Below are 15437 nucleotides of genomic sequence, written 5' to 3'. Positions count from 1 at the left end.
TAGATGTCTATGATTTAAAAAAAATCAAATCTGTCATATTATAGTCACATCTTACAACACCTTGCCCTTGACATGTTTATGACCTAGATGAAGAAACTCTCAGAGGTGGATGGAGAGCAAACAGCACAAGATTATCTAGGATGGTGATAGGTTATGTATTACAGGCAACATATACTGAGGGAGTTAATTAATTTATTTATTTATGAGACAGAGTCTCACTCTGTTGCCCAGGCTAGAGTGCAATGACATGATCTTATTGCAACCTTCTGAGGGAGTTTAGAGGTGACAAAGATCAGAGAAGACAGGCATCACAGAAAAGCTTCAGAGAGGTGGGAACCAATGTGGCTTTGAAGAATGGTCTAACTGTCCTTAACTTCCCTCCTCCCCTGCCTTGAGACCTGGATTCCTCTAATATAGCTGTTTATTCTCTCATTGTTAAGCACTTAGTTACTTATTTTCATTAATTTTTCAGTTTATCTGTTAAGGTCATGTGATTTATACTTCATAATTAAATAACTTTAAAAAAATTTTTAAGAGAAAGGGTAGCACTACATTGCTCAAGCAAGAGTGCAGTGGCCATTCACAAGTGTGATCGTAGCATACTGCAGTCTCAAACTACTGCACTCAAGCGGTTCTCCTGTCTCTGCCTCTAAAGTAGCTGGGACTACAGCTGTATGCCACCAGCCTGGCTAAATTCCTTTTTTGCACAGTGTTTTATATGGTAGTCTTTGCAGCCACATAGATCAATATTTGAATTAAAGCTCTAGTACTTACTGGCTTTGTGGTCTTGTGGAGATTTCTTACTCTGTCTCATTCTATTTCTTATTTAATAACAGTCCCAAGCAGGCTGTTGTGAGACTGTAATAAGATGAAGCAAGGGGACACAGAGGATAGTGTACCCCCAAAGAAAGTGCTCAATAATGGCATGTGCTGTGATAGTCACCATATTGATGACAGAGGCAATGGTGATGTTAATATAAACTCATAGAAAGGGATGGCCATGAAGGAACACCTACTTGGTTTTCACCACTTTGTCACTGTTAACTTTACATGAATGTCTGCTCACCAAAAGTCAATTTCATTTCCCTTGACATTTTAGTAATTACTACCTTAGAAACAGCAAAGACAGACCCAGGTACTCAGGGAACTTCTATTCTATCATCTGTGAAGGCATCAACCTTGTGACTCAGATTGTTGAGCAGAGGTCAGGCAATATTCTACATGAGACACTGGCACAAGCACAAGAGAATCTCGGAGCATCTGCAATTAGTTGACAGTTATATTGAGGCTTGGAAACCAATCTAAAGAAAGTTATGCTTTAAATCAATGGCAGTTGTCAATGAGCCTGTGAAGGAATCCTTGCTAGGGTCCTCAGGCTTCTACTGCAACTCATACTGATAACAACAAAAAGAGAAGACTCCCAAGCAGAAGGTCAGTCTAATTCAATCACTTAAGGCAGAATTATAGTATCAAGTTTCCACATCACTGAACGACCATGGGTTTAGAGGTGTGTACCATAAAATAACTGCGGGTGTTAGACGTTTAACAAGTTGTTTTATTCCTAATTGCTGGCATTTTCCTAACTGGTTTCTTAATTCTAATTTATGTTTTTATGTTCTGGTTTGTTTACATAGCCCATAGTTCCCAATTGCCTTTATTTGCTTAAGTGTTTCTTTAATTTTACTTACTTACTTCCTTTTTTTTTTTTTTTTTTTTGAGACTAAGTGTCACTCTGTCACCCAGGCTGGAGGGCAGTGGCATGATCTCGGTTCACCGTAACCTCCGCCTCCTGGGTACAAGTGATTCTCCTGCCTCAGCCTCCTGAGTAGCTGAGATTACAGGCGCCTGCCACCCAGCCCAGACAATTTTTTTGTATTTTTAGTAGAGATGGGGTTTCACCATGTTGGCCAGTCTGGTCTCAAACTCCTGACCTCGTGATCCATCCGCCTCGGCCTCCCAAAGTGCTGAGATTACAGGCATGAGCCACTGGCCTATTTACATTTTTATATATGTTGCTTTACTTACATAACTCATTGTTTGGAGTGGTCTAGACCTCTCAAACTCCTGACTTTGTGATCTGCCCTCCTCGGCCTCCCAAAGTGCTGGGATTACAGGCATGAGCCACCAACCTATTTACATTTTTATATATGTTGCTTTACTTACATAACTCATTGTTTGGAGTGGGCTAGAAATAACCATAAATCCTCATTGCTAATTAGCCTCATCCTCATGACTGATTAGTCAAGATTATGAGTCTAGAAGGAGGGCAGAGAGGAGTCCTAATAGTGAGTCACAGGATCATTGCATTTTAGAGCTGGAAGGAATCTTAGAATTTAAGGCATCTTTCAGTTAGAATTCTGTGGTTTTGCATCTTCAGCGTTGGAGAATTATGAAAGGTTGACCACTTGCTCCTGTGCCTTTTGGCAAAAATGCCTAAGGATCTGGTGACAGCTTTAAAAGACAAATTAAGAATAAAGGAAAAACCCAATCAATGACGACTATGAGTAACCCACAATGGGGGCTTGAAAGAAGAATTGGAAACTTGACATATCAATGGGGGAGAGAAGAGCAGGGAATATTAATGAACATGAAGGGGGTTCTTCTTTGGAGGTAAGTAAGCAGAGTGGATTTTTTGGAACTCCCTCCTCAGCAGCTGTGCAGTTTGTAAGGATTTTAGCTTGCCTAACTGTAAGCTTAGCTATTAGCTTTGCAGTGGGGAGTATTTAAAAGTACACACAACATATGAAGGAAAGAACCTGGAACCGAGTAGCCTGCTTCATTCCAAGAATCCATCTGGCATTTAAAGAACTGCTTGTCCTACATTAAACCCTGCAGAGTAAGAGCCATTTTTCATATCCTCATACCCCTATTTTTGGTTTCAGGTAAGACAGCATACTGAGTTTGGGGAAGGAACAAGGAGACTTTTCCGAACCACCGAACCAAAGGACTCATCTAGTGTGAACTTCATGAATCTAAAATGGGGAATACACATTTAAACCCCTATTTGGGAAATCAGCTTAAGAGCAATCTCAAGTCTCCACAAGAGGCGGAGGTCCATATTCCAAAATAATGTGAGCCTTCAGTTATTTGTAGATAGAATACAATGGAAGAAGGGGTGTTACAGATACAAAAAATCGTGGCCGGCGTTACCAACATTAAATGACTCGTGGTGATGGGTAACTTGACAAGTGAAATCCAGTCTCTTCCTGAACAAATGTATCTTTGTAATGAAGAGCTCGTTTTTGCAGCTTCGGTGCATCCGGAGGCATCGAATAGCAAATGCTGCCAAAAGAGTAGTCCCTGGATTATCAGGAGTTGCAGAGTGTGTAAAGTGTTGTAAACCTTGAAATTAGTCCTGGACTGAAGGCACTTTCCCTCCTCCCAGACTCGCTTCCCTCTGACACATTTCCCCTTGCAGAAGAAAGTCTATGGCACTCAGGTCCACTCAGCTCAGACTTCAAACACGTGAGAGATCACAGGATCCCACCTCAACTGGTCACCCATTGCGGGACAGCGAAAGGCCCCGGTGCTGGCGCCAATGCTGAGCTGCGCCCTCTCGGTTACCGTGGCGACCGCAGGCGGGGCTAGGCCCCCACTCGCCGCTTCCCCGCCTCTGCCCAGGACCTTTCGAAAGCTCCAATTGGGACAACCCTTGCTTGCCTCTGTCCCGCCCCATTCGGCTCTAAGCGCTTTGCGATTGGCCCGGGACGAGCGGCCTGGTACCCAGAGGGCACCACCTCCTGACAGGAAGAGCGGGAAAGTGCACCAGGCGCTGTCCGAGGCGTGAAGCTCACGGGTGCGGCGGGGGAGCACACGGTTGGCTTTGGAGCGAGTTGCCCCCTGTCCCATATACAACCCCCCGCTCCCATGACTGTCAAAAGCATGGAGCAGGAGTCGGGGTGCGGGCACAGCGTTTGTGGGCCAGCCCGGTCTATCCCGGGGGGTTCGGACGTGACGAGACTAGAGCAAGGATCCAGCGGCGCACTCCGAGGAGCGGAGCATCAGGGGCCAGAGGGAACGGTCCGGGACCCGGGGGCGGTGCCGGCGGCGGCGGCGGGAGGCGCAGGACCCAATGAGCGCGCGCGCCGCCCTGGGGGCGGGGTCTGAGGAGCGCTCCCCCGCCCTCGCCGGCCCCCGCCCCTCCCCCCGGCGCCGGGCCGCAGTGAGTGAGTGGCACTGGCAGCCTGTCAATCCCTCGGCCCAGCGGCCTTCCAGCCCGGTCCGCGGCGGCTGCTGGCTGGGTGCGCGGCTCCGGCGGCGGCGGCGGCGGCGGCGGCGACTTCTCCCGCCCTATCCATCCGCTGTCCGCCCAGCGCGCGGCCCTCCAGGGCCCTCCTCCGGGCTGCGCGTCCCCGCCGCCTCTGCCCGCCTGCTCCCAAACTTTCCTCCTCCGCCCCCCTCGCTCCCCGCGGCCCGCCCGCAGGCCTCCTCCTCCGCCGCCGCCCGCCGCCGCCGCTGCCTCCCCAGGGGCCGCCGGGGCTCGGATCCCGCCCGGCCGAGGCGGCGGCGGCGGCCGAGGAGGGCAGTGCGCAGGCTGGCGCGGGGGGCGGCGGGCGTCCCGGCAACTCGGCGGGCGCTGAGGAGCAAGTTGCGCGGGGCCGCCCGGCGGGGCGCGCGGCGGCGAGGAGGCGGCACGGCGGCCGCGTGAGGGCAGCGGGCGCCGCCGCCTCCGCCTCCGCCACCGCCGCGGAGCCCGGCGCTTCCGCCCGCCGCTTCTCCTCAGCCTCGGCGGCGGCGGAAGCCGGAGCCGGGCGCCCGTCCGCATCGCCTCAGCCGCGGGCCCTGCCTGCCGGGCCGCCCCCTCCCCGCGCGGGCGGGGAGCGCGCGGCCGCCTCCCCCTCCCCCTCCCCCTCTTTCTTCTCCTCCCTCGTCGCCGCCGCCGCCGCCGCCGCCGCCGCCGCCTCAGCCTTCGCCTCAGCCGCCGCCCGCTCCCGCCCGCGCGCGGCGGGATGGACGATCAATCCAGGATGCTGCAGACTCTGGCCGGGGTGAACCTGGCCGGCCACTCGGTGCAGGGGGGCATGGCCCTGCCGCCTCCCCCGCACGGCCACGAAGGGGCGGACGGCGACGGCAGGAAGCAGGACATCGGCGACATCCTCCACCAGATCATGACCATCACCGACCAGAGCTTGGACGAGGCGCAAGCAAAGTTGGTGTCGTCTCATTAAGCATCTTTTGTGTGTGTGCGGGAGCCGGGCCCGCGGCGGAGTCGGGGCCCGGGGTGGCGCCCGGGGCCAGGGCCGCAGCCCCCGGCGGGGAACTTTGTCCGAAAGCCGGCCGCCCGCCCCGGCCTCGGGGGGACTTGCCCGCGCCCCTCGAAGCGGGCGGGAGTCGGCAAAGTTGCTCTGGGGGGCTCGGGACAGACTCGGGGCGGCGCGGATTCCGTGGCGTCCTTTTCCCCGTCCTGCCCCTCGCAGCCCGGCCCCCTCCCACGGATTTAAACCTCCCGCCCCGACCCCCGTGCGGGCCGTGCCGCCGGGAAGTGCAACTTTCTTCTCCGGCCGGGAGTCCAGGCGCCGGCTCCCGTGGCCGCGGGACGACCTCGCGATGCGGGCGGCCACCCGGGCCCGGCGCTGGGCGATGGGCGATTTCCTGGCGGGTCCGGGTGCGGACGGCCAAGTTCTTGGGGAGGGAGGGCCGCCTTGCAAACTTTGCCGAGCTGTCCCCCTCCTGCTGGCCGCAGTCGGCCGACTGGCAGCGTCGCGCTGGCTCCCTCTGCCCAGGAGCGGACGCGGGAGCCCCTCCGCTCTCGTCCCCTCCCCCGGGTCGCCTTCGTCTGCCCCTGGGGCGAGGCTCCCCGCGCGGGTTCGCGTCTGCGGTGGCCGAGGCTGCTGCCTGCCGGGCAGATGGGTCCGCCTCGTTCCGGCTGCAGCTTTCGCCGCCGGGGCTTGCACAAGGCTGTCGGGAACTAGTCAACTGGAGTTTCTGTTGACTTCCCACGGTTCAAAAGGGCCTTCCAGAAAGGGGGGGCTGGAATTAAATCTTGGGTCTAACTTAAAGGAAGGCGCCATATTATTCCATAGGTGATGCTAATACCTTTGTGTTTTGTTATTTGTTTTTTAGGAAACATGCCCTGAACTGTCACAGAATGAAACCAGCGCTCTTCAGCGTCCTGTGTGAGATCAAAGAGAAAACAGGTAAGACGCTGCGCCCCACAGTGGGCCTGGAGACCCCCGAGGTGGGGGTCGGAGCTACTCCTTCGACTCTCCAGTTGAGAGCTGCTGCTTTTGGGCACCGCCATCTTTGATCATTCTCTCCTTCCCACGTCCTGATCTTGAGAAAAAACTGCAATAAATCTGGAGTCGATTTCTCAGTTCTGCTCCTGGTGTAAAATGAAGTGTAGGTGCGGACTGGGTTGGATCGCCGTCCCTCGGCGGCCGCCCCTGGCTGCAGGCGGGGAGGGGGCCCGGAGCGCCAGCCGTCCTCTCCCCTCTCCTTTCGCCTTGTTTGTGTGTCAGTTTTTAAAAGGAGCAACGGGAGACTGGATGCCAGGACCGAGTCCCCGGGAGAAGCATCACCCGAACTTTGTTTTACTTAGACAGTCTTAAGCTTCAGCTGCACGGATAGAAGAATAGATGCAATTGAACAGACCCCAGTAGCATGCTTGAATTAGTGTTTTAGGTGGGAAGACTACTTTAGAGAATCGAGGAAGGGTAATGATGTGTATACATATACAATGTATTACATCTGTTAATACTTGTCTTATTTTGTATCCTGAAGTCATTACACTTGTAACTGCTTAATATATAAAGTATAAAAAGGTCCACAGATGCAGGTTAAACAATTTTGAAGTGTCCAAGTCAGGGAATATGTAAGAAGATAGGTTTTGCAGAAGTGCTGGAATGAAAACTACAGGTACATATTTGGCAAATTTTTGCTAATTCGTTTCAGTTTAACTTTCTTGTCAGACTTTATTTGTTAATTGAAGGTCTTTTAGTCTTGAAGTGAGGTAACTGCTCAAATTGAAGCAGAGATTTGGATGTTTTAGTTTGTATTTGGCATTATCTTCCCTGTATGTGGCAAACAAGTACATTAAACAAGCTCTACTGTTTATTTTTTTCCTGTTCTTTTCTTTTTTTTTTTTTTGGTATGTGTTGGATGTATGGTATTTTAAAGTTGCCATTTTGAAAGTTGAGGCAAAGGAGAAAAAGTTGAAGTCCAGGATATAGCACTATCCAAGGGATGCTATTTAAAAGGTTACATGTGATTGTGTTTAAATTGAGTGTACAAATAGCACAGTGCAAATAATTGTTAGGTTGATAGGTGAGTCAGCCTTCTTTGAAACAGGTTTTTCGCTTTGCAATACTATTCTGATCCTAAAAGTAATCAACAAAAGATAATGAGTTATTGCTGTCTATTAAATATGTATGCTAAACCGTAATAAGCAGCAAATAATAAGGGAGGCCAACTAGTACTTTTCCTGGTTTTCATTCACATATTATGGCTGGTTTCTTAATGCTCAGTGATCCTTTTTGGAATTACTAACTTTTATTTTGTGTTGATTTTTAGCTACCTTTAGAAAGCATTGTGATTTAAAACAGTAGATAATTTTTATCTGACTGTAAAATAAGATATCTAGCCTTAAGTCTTGAAGATTCTTAGTTTAGAAGCTTAAAAGTATGCAATTCTCAGTAAATTCTGTTTCTTAATGTCCAAGGGTTTTCCTGCTATCAGGGCTCCACTTCAGTTTCTGCTGACAGCTAAGCACTGGGGTATTGACTGTGTTGTGAATATTAAGATTGATTCGACTTTATACAGACTTGTATTACTAGGGAGAGGGGATGGATACTTATTGCTTCTCATCCCCTTCTCATTATTTGTATTTATTTATTTATTTATTTATTTATTTATTTTTGCCTTTTTAAAGTTTTGGCCTAGCTAGCTTGAGAACTAAACCCAGCAAACTGCTTTTCATGTTGAGACATTTAGCAGCAGGCAGAATTCAATTAGGAAGCATAAGTCCTTTAGTTGCTTATTTGCACAGGACTTAGTTACACCATTCTGAAAGGAAAGTATAGTCAACCACATGTCAAAGGTGAGTTACGAAAAAGAAACAAGTCTTTTCAAAGTCTGGAATTACTGGTAGAGAGAGCTTTGGTAGGGCTATTGCTATTTAAAAACGAAGAGGCAGCTGACAAAAGAAATTTTTGTGTTTTAAAATTGTTTCTGGGGCTTTCAGTGATAACTTGTAAATTAGATCCTCTTTTTGTGCTTTGGCCAGTGGATCCACATTTGCACGTTATCTCTTTTGTAAAAAGCCAACAGCCGACAAAGAGTAAAGGCGGCTGTCTGGGCAGAGGCATCTTCCTGCCAGCCTCTCTAAGCTCGAGAGGGATGGGATTTAAGTACTGAGTGATTGATGGGGGTGAAGCTCTTTCTCTTCTCTCCTTTCTCCCCTACTACCCATAGCTTCACCTCACTCTCCAAAACTAGTCTTAGAACGAGACAAGGACTCAGAATCCTCAATTTGAAATAAAACATCTGTGTAGACATTAGTGTTACCAAAGCAAAGAAAGCGGGGCTGCAAATTCCAAGTCCCCCCACCACCACTCCTGCTTCCATAGTCGGTCATGCTTCAGAAACATGAACTTATAAAAGAAACATTGTAGAATATATGTATATTGCATACAGGTTTTTTAAAAAAATCATTTTATTTAATCTAATAATACCTAAAGATTAATTCTTTGTAATCTAGAGAAAGTTTACCTAGTCATTTATGAATAGAAACCAGGAACATTATGTTGATGACTCTATTCTGCATAATGGGGGGTTGAGGGTGAACTGTCACTTCAGTGGATAATGTCATTTCAGTTGTGCTTTTCTTCTAAAATAAGACAAAATCATTTAAAAAAATCAGTTTATTTGTAGATCTGCCAGTAGATTTTAAGGTTTCTGATCAGGCAGTGAACACTGCCAGTTCTGATGCACATGGGGGATTTAGTTTAGAAAACATCTGTTCCCCCCTCCCAACCACCATATATGAAAAGGTATTTTTTCCCTTCCGACAGATAAATGGGTGATCTACAACAATTATATTATTTTCTTGTTGGGAGGTAAGGAAAGTATAGTTTTACTATAAGATGATGCTTTTCCTTGAGAATGTATTCTTTTGTAAAATTGATCATACCACTATTTTTGGGCAGAAATGTCTCTCATTGTTGAATTGTGATATTTGTGCATTTTGAGAGCATCCAAAAAGTTACAGACTTTAAAATAAAAATAGTTGTTTATTTTAGACTAAGTAACCAATGAGATAATTGTTCATATGTTAAGATTTTTCTCCTGATTTTTAAAGCCATATTTTATCATCTGTCTCTTATTAAATATCCCTGATGCCACAAGATCTGCTCACCTGCATACCTCTTTTGGTGTATGCCCCCACCTCTTTTTGGTCATCTTAATCTTAATTGTTGAAGTGCTTTCCTTTGTGAAATATTTCATCCTAAAAAATCTGCCGTTTTTCCGAAGTCCTTAATTATGCGAGTTTAAGTGAAGGAAATAGTTCTTTTTCAAGAAAAAAATACTTATTTTTTAAATGAAATCCCATATTTTAGTAGATAATATGAATCATATTGTTGTGAAAAATGTTATGCATTAAAAAAACCCACAACTTTTCCTTTTTAAATGATAGGTTAAAATACTCCATGTTGATGGCTGCCAACCAAACTCTGATTTATTGCCACCACAAACCCTAAATAGCGTTCATTTACTAGTAATGGCTAATGGCATACATGATGGTTTGCCAGATTTGTAGCCTTTGTGAGGCTTATAAGCAGGACTGACTTGGGAAGATCATAAAACTTAATGAACTTCTCTACTGCAGGAGGTGTCCGCAGGGGAAGAGAAAGGCCTGCTTGGCTGGTTGGGCTGGTTGAAGTATTTTTTACGTTTAAGGAGAAGAAAATGACTAGTAAAAATGCTTTGCTTTTAAAGGAACCCTCCCTAGAAAGAGTCATAAGAATTTTAGATATTAAAACTAGATCAAGAGTGTAGTTTACAAGTGAGATTTTATATGCATTTAGTATATGATGTGAGATTAAACCTTTTGTCTTTATTGCTATAAGTGTGGCTAGCTTTCAAAGAGACAAGGCAGTACTGTCATTCGACCCTCTCTGTTTAATTCTGAACCTACAGGTTTAGAGACTCTTTGGAGTCTTTTTCTGGTGTGTTTCTCTTTTTAAGGTTTTAGTATTAAAATGTGTTACATTTTTCTTTGTACAGTGCTGTGTGATTCTTTTAATTCTGCATGTGTAAAAATCAATTTTTTAAAGTGAAAATTTAGTAAGGTGAAAATTGTTATATATTAGTCTAAATGTTATTATATGTTTTGCATATGCTTTTAAGTTGCTCTTGCAGTATTTCCAATATAATTATCATTGTTTGTTTCAAGTTTTAAAAACAAATGCCCGTTCCATACACGATTCCTTTTTGTGTTTTCATGAAACACATTTTGTTTTAATGAACTTATTTTCTAGATTTTAACAACTTTTTATTGTGGACACCTTTGAAACATAAATACATGCAGAGAGAAGAGATTCTTGAACCTCCCATGAACTCAGTGCCCATCTTCAGCAATTAGCACTACTTGGCCAGTGTTGTTTTCTCTGTAATTCCCACCATTCCAAAATTATTTTGAAGCAAATTTTAATGGAGCATTAATGTTTTAAATTTCATGTCAATTTTAGGCATTAGGTCTGTTTACATTGGAAATATTAAGTGATTAAACAGGAAAAATACAAAATCAGAGTATCTTGGAAATGTTATAAATTGTATTGCTTTATCAATATATTTTTCTTAAAGTAACTTAATATTTTACCTTTTTTCCCTATTTTTATAGATTTGATATCTTACTGGAGCTTTTGTAGGAGGTTTTCAGAGAAGTTGTAAAAGAAAGGGATTTTTCTAACTTTTATTCTTTCACTTCCATCCTAACAAAATAACACATATAATGTATTTGTAGAAAACCTGGAGAAAAATCTCATTGCCAAGCTGGTTTAGAACTTCATGATCTAAAGTATCATGTGGATATTATCTTTAAAATGTTGGGACATTTTCCAATCCCATTCTTTATTTTTTTCCTTCCCAATAAAAATGTATTGAACTCTCATGTCAATACTAACTTGATCTGTGCAAGTAATTATTTTGTGCCTTAGTTTTAATGACCCTCATTTTATTACAGATTTGTGTAGTTTTCGTATTTTATTTGGGACTTTACTATGTTATTTTATTAATTTACATAATTTTATTCTGAAACAGAAGTCTATTAATACACTAGCAAAGGGCCCTGACTTGCCCCAAAGAACATACTGGTTGATCGGCTTTCATAAAATGTACCTGTCTACATTTTTCATACTGTGATCCTTTTCCTTTTAATTAATTTTGCCTGTATATTTCCATCACAATTTATAAATTTTGTAAAAGATTACTTCCGAGGCAAATTTAAATTAACGTCTTAGTTGGATTATTTACATTTTGATACTTTATAGTGGCGTGGTATAGGATGAAGTTACATTATATGAAGTGGGACTATAAGAATTGAAACTGCATTTCATGAACCACACCCTAAGTCAGTCATCACTTTATTTTATACTCTACCATGAGGTATCTATTCAGAATAAATACTTAACATATCAGCACTAATACTTCAAGTTATACAAGGTTTTCGATTATCTTTTCCCTATTCGTGTATGTGAACATCTTTAGATATTTATTAGTTCAATATTGACATTATGAAAAAAAATGTTTTATTTGTTTTCTTAGCAGGCTTGTGTTTTAGCCATTTATCAGTGTGATCAGCATGATTTAGGTATTAACTAACAAAGCTTACACATATCCACCACCTCCCCCCTCAAGCCCGTGTTGACCTTTTCAAGCATTTGCTCTACTTCAGTAGGCCATTTGAGTCTTTAAGTATGAAGAGAGTAAATAATTTATATCACTATGTAATATAAATTGGTAAAAGTTTTTCAGAACTGGTTATCAGATTTTTTACAAAGTTATTGAAGTTAATCAGACAAATTGCTATCACATCTAGGTGGCAGTGCTATATTTAGCCAATAAATAAGTAATTCTTGAATAAGCTACTGAAAAAATAAACCACCTTTTTATGCCTTCAAACTCAGATCTTATTAAAAAATAAATTTTATTAATCTTCAACACTTGATTCTAATTATCCCTTTTATAGGCAGAATTGCAACAAGAATTTCTTCTGTATTATTCTTTCATAGATATATTCCATAGTATAATATGTTTGTAGGTTTTAATGGTAACTAGTTTACTTGGCACTAAATTTGAGTGTATGTCTAGCAAAAAAATTGGTGTGATAGAATGTATCAAACTGAATTGGCATAACTTTTTTTTGCATAACTCTGTCTACATAATAGTAACAGGTTAGTATGAAAGCAGCTAAAAATATTTATGGATAAAGTGTTGTTAAAAGTTTTCTACTTCTTTCAACTTAAGTGCTTTAAAAATGTTAAACTGTTTAGATAAGAACTCTTTTTTTGTGATCATATTAATGAAGACTTGGTATACAATGTAATCCTTTTAATGCTGATGATTCCTCACGATGTTTAAACCGTTATTTGTGAGACTGAACATATGTTATGGCAAAATGATTTTTTGTTTGTTTTGTTTTCTTTTATGTGACACATTCAGTTTTCAAAGCATATTTCTTAGGAATCAGAGTCCAGCAGGTGGCTTTTTACATTAAAAAATTCATAAATTTAAAATCCCATAAAATTTTATTTCAAATTCAAATTAACTAATTGAGAATGTCAATATTTTCAGTGTCTCTATATTAACATTTATAATAGAACAAATGGTTGCATATAGAAATTATCTGCAACATAGTCTAAATTAAGATTCTAAACAGGCATTACAGATGCTGGTAACTTTGGCAATTATCATTTTGTTTGGTGAACAGTAGTAAAACAGTGTGCGGTAAAAGTGTTTAGAGAGAGAGGATAAATAAATTGAACAGTTTTGCAATGCAAAGTGGTTTGTGGTGTTTTTGAGGATTTCTTGGCTCTCTCTTAACTGCTATTGTGAGCCTGGAGCAGATTTCCCCATTGCTAATGCCCTAGAAGTATTAATTCACTTTGATATGCTAATTAGAGGGCATTATGCAAGAAATGAGATTAAGTGGCAGCATGAAGCCATTTGCCTGTCAGTAAATTGAGAGCTTTAGCATCAGGAGGAGCTTTGTTTTTTTTTTTTTTTCTTTTTTTTTGAGTTTCTCTTGGTTTTGCATATAAATAAAATTGATTGAAAGGTCTAGAGAAGCTTCCAGAACATTGGTGGATTATTTTTTCCCCCTCCTATGATTATTTAAACGAAATGTTACAGGATTTTTCTGAATATTAATTGACCTAATTGGAGATACTGAATATAAAGTTTTTATTGTACTATCTCTATAGAAAAATATACTAAAATTTTTGTGTCACCCAGTCTTTTTTTTTCCTAAAACATAATTTCATTAACGTGGCTAATGAACTGTTTATCACTTATCTCTTTTCAGAAGCATAAACTTCTGTGTATGGGCTTGTACACCAGTGTCACTAAATTGAACTTCACAAGGATATTTTATTCACTAGGGAAGGAAGGAAGAAGTTGAATTGGGCTTCAGAAAATTATATATTAAATGAGTATTAACATTATGACTTGATTCCATAAAAGCTGTAACAATTATAATTCATGGTTAAACTGCCCTTTATACAACCTGTGGAATTTATATTTCAGCATATATCTTATAGGTAAGATTACTGATGGCATTTTGTGTGGAAGATGGAATTTCATACTTGATTCAGATTTTGTTGACTTTTGTGGCCTAAGCCAGGCCTCTGAATTTTTCTCTATAAAGCTATTTTGTGATATTTCTTATATTCTGTGGAGAAATATGTGAATGAATACTAGGATGCCTGTGGGGAAAAAGGGGAAGACAGAACTTCTGTGCCTATGAGAAGGTTAAGATTTCCTCAAACTGTCTACAAACCATCCATGGAGGACGGAATTGCAAAACCCTGGCCTAACTATATTTGCTGGGTATGGTTAGAAGGAAGAGGGTTTGGGTAAGGCATTCCTACTGGGGTTTAGTTGTAGTGTCTGAATTCCACCACTGTAGCTGTGACTCTGGACCCAGTAAACCATATCTTCTCTTCAGAGCCATATGGATTATTTAGTCACCACAGCTGCCATGCATGCATACTACCAAGGCAGGCATCTCTTCGGTGTGCATGTGTGATGCTCGTTAACATTAATGTGAGTTTGGAATGTGCACAGAGAGAAGGATGAGTTTCTCCTGAGACAAAAGTCCTGATTACATTTTGCTGTGAAGAGGACTTAGTGCACCTACCACATTAGCTGCTTTTCTAAATGAAACACTTGGTTACTTTAAATTCTCACTCCCTTCTCTGATTCCCTGAACTAGTTAAATCAATGAATCCTCATTAGTCTCTGATTACTTGCAAAATTTCATTTAAAACATATGAAGTTATTTTTGATTGAAAAGGGAACAAAAAGCTTTTGAAATTGCATGTTATTATTTAAACAAAAGGTTTCTGCAGGCTTTCAGATATACTGAGCCCTGCAAATAATTTATAGAGGAATTATTGGGAAGGACTTATAAAATTCTTGAATGGCATTTGACGGGGAGGAAAACATTGCATTAAAAATATATATTTGAAATGGTAAGCTTAAATGTGCATCTTTCCTTAACTATCCAAGTGTCCTCAAATGAGGAAGAATTGACTTAGGTGGTCTTACAAGTTTCATTTTTCTTTCTTTTCTCCCCCCCCATCATTTTTTTTTTTTTTTTTTTAAACTACGGATGAAGGTTGTTGGAATTCATAGTCAGATATATCATTTTCAACTTGGAATAGGAACTAGAGCAGGAAATTGATTTTATATTTATTATGAAAGCAAGAACTCTGCCACCAACTGACAGCCATCCATGTTTTAGTTTTGTGATAATTGTTCACAGACATTACTCTGTAGTTGGTCTAGATTATTTATAATGTTGATTGGGACTGTTGGTCCATTAAAAGATATGTGTATAATGAATATCTTTAATTAAACCAAGTAATATTGGCATATTTTATTTTTCTTTTACATTGGATCTTGGGTCTAGGATTAACTGTCAGTACTGGTAAGAACAAGTTACAGTAGATTGTGCAGTGATTTCTGTGGCTTCATGGATGTATTTATTACCATTTTTGAACAAATTATACTAACATGAAAAGTTGTATTTGAAATGATTGTGTGCTAGATAAGGCGATACATTACAGGAATGGTTGGGTTTATGGAGCTTTATGCAGAGGTTTTCTCAGAAATTATAGCACCGGGCTGTCACTGTAAAACCCAGTGATACAATTGGTAATAACATACAGTGAAGATATTTTTAGATTTTCACTTGTTATTCAAATAAGTGAGAACTCTCC

At 42.2% G+C, this 15437-nt stretch overlaps 1 protein-coding gene and 1 long non-coding RNA gene across 4 annotated transcripts in view; one reads left to right on the top strand and one right to left on the bottom strand.

Annotated features, from left to right (window-relative positions):
- Positions 1–1076: 1076 nt before the first annotated feature.
- On the bottom strand, positions 1077–4220 carry LOC135967369 (uncharacterized). Its single transcript, XR_010581439.2, has 2 exons — positions 2897–4220; positions 1077–1260 (listed from the first exon to the last, which is right to left on the bottom strand). It is a non-coding gene; the product is annotated as an uncharacterized lncRNA (long non-coding RNA).
- Positions 4221–4610: 390 nt separating this feature from the next.
- PBX3 (PBX homeobox 3) overlaps positions 4611–15437 on the top strand; it is a 225995-nt gene continuing 215168 nt past the window's right edge. For 2 of the 3 annotated variants that reach the window (XM_005582207.5, XM_005582204.4), the window contains exons 1-2: positions 4611–5149; positions 6064–6137. In XM_005582207.5, the coding sequence (XP_005582264.1) occupies positions 4950–5149; positions 6064–6137 (274 nt within the window). In that variant the 5' untranslated portion in view covers positions 4611–4949. Of the gene's footprint in view, positions 5150–6063; positions 6138–15437 lie in introns of those variants that run through there. The other variant, XM_074016539.1, reaches the window with a different exon arrangement.

The sequence above is a fragment of the Macaca fascicularis genome, chromosome 15, assembly GCF_037993035.2.
Source record: "Macaca fascicularis isolate 582-1 chromosome 15, T2T-MFA8v1.1".
Classification (NCBI taxonomy): domain Eukaryota; kingdom Metazoa; phylum Chordata; class Mammalia; order Primates; family Cercopithecidae; genus Macaca; species Macaca fascicularis.
The sequence above is the reverse complement of the archived record's forward strand: the minus strand, read 5'-3'. Positions and strand labels throughout refer to the sequence as shown.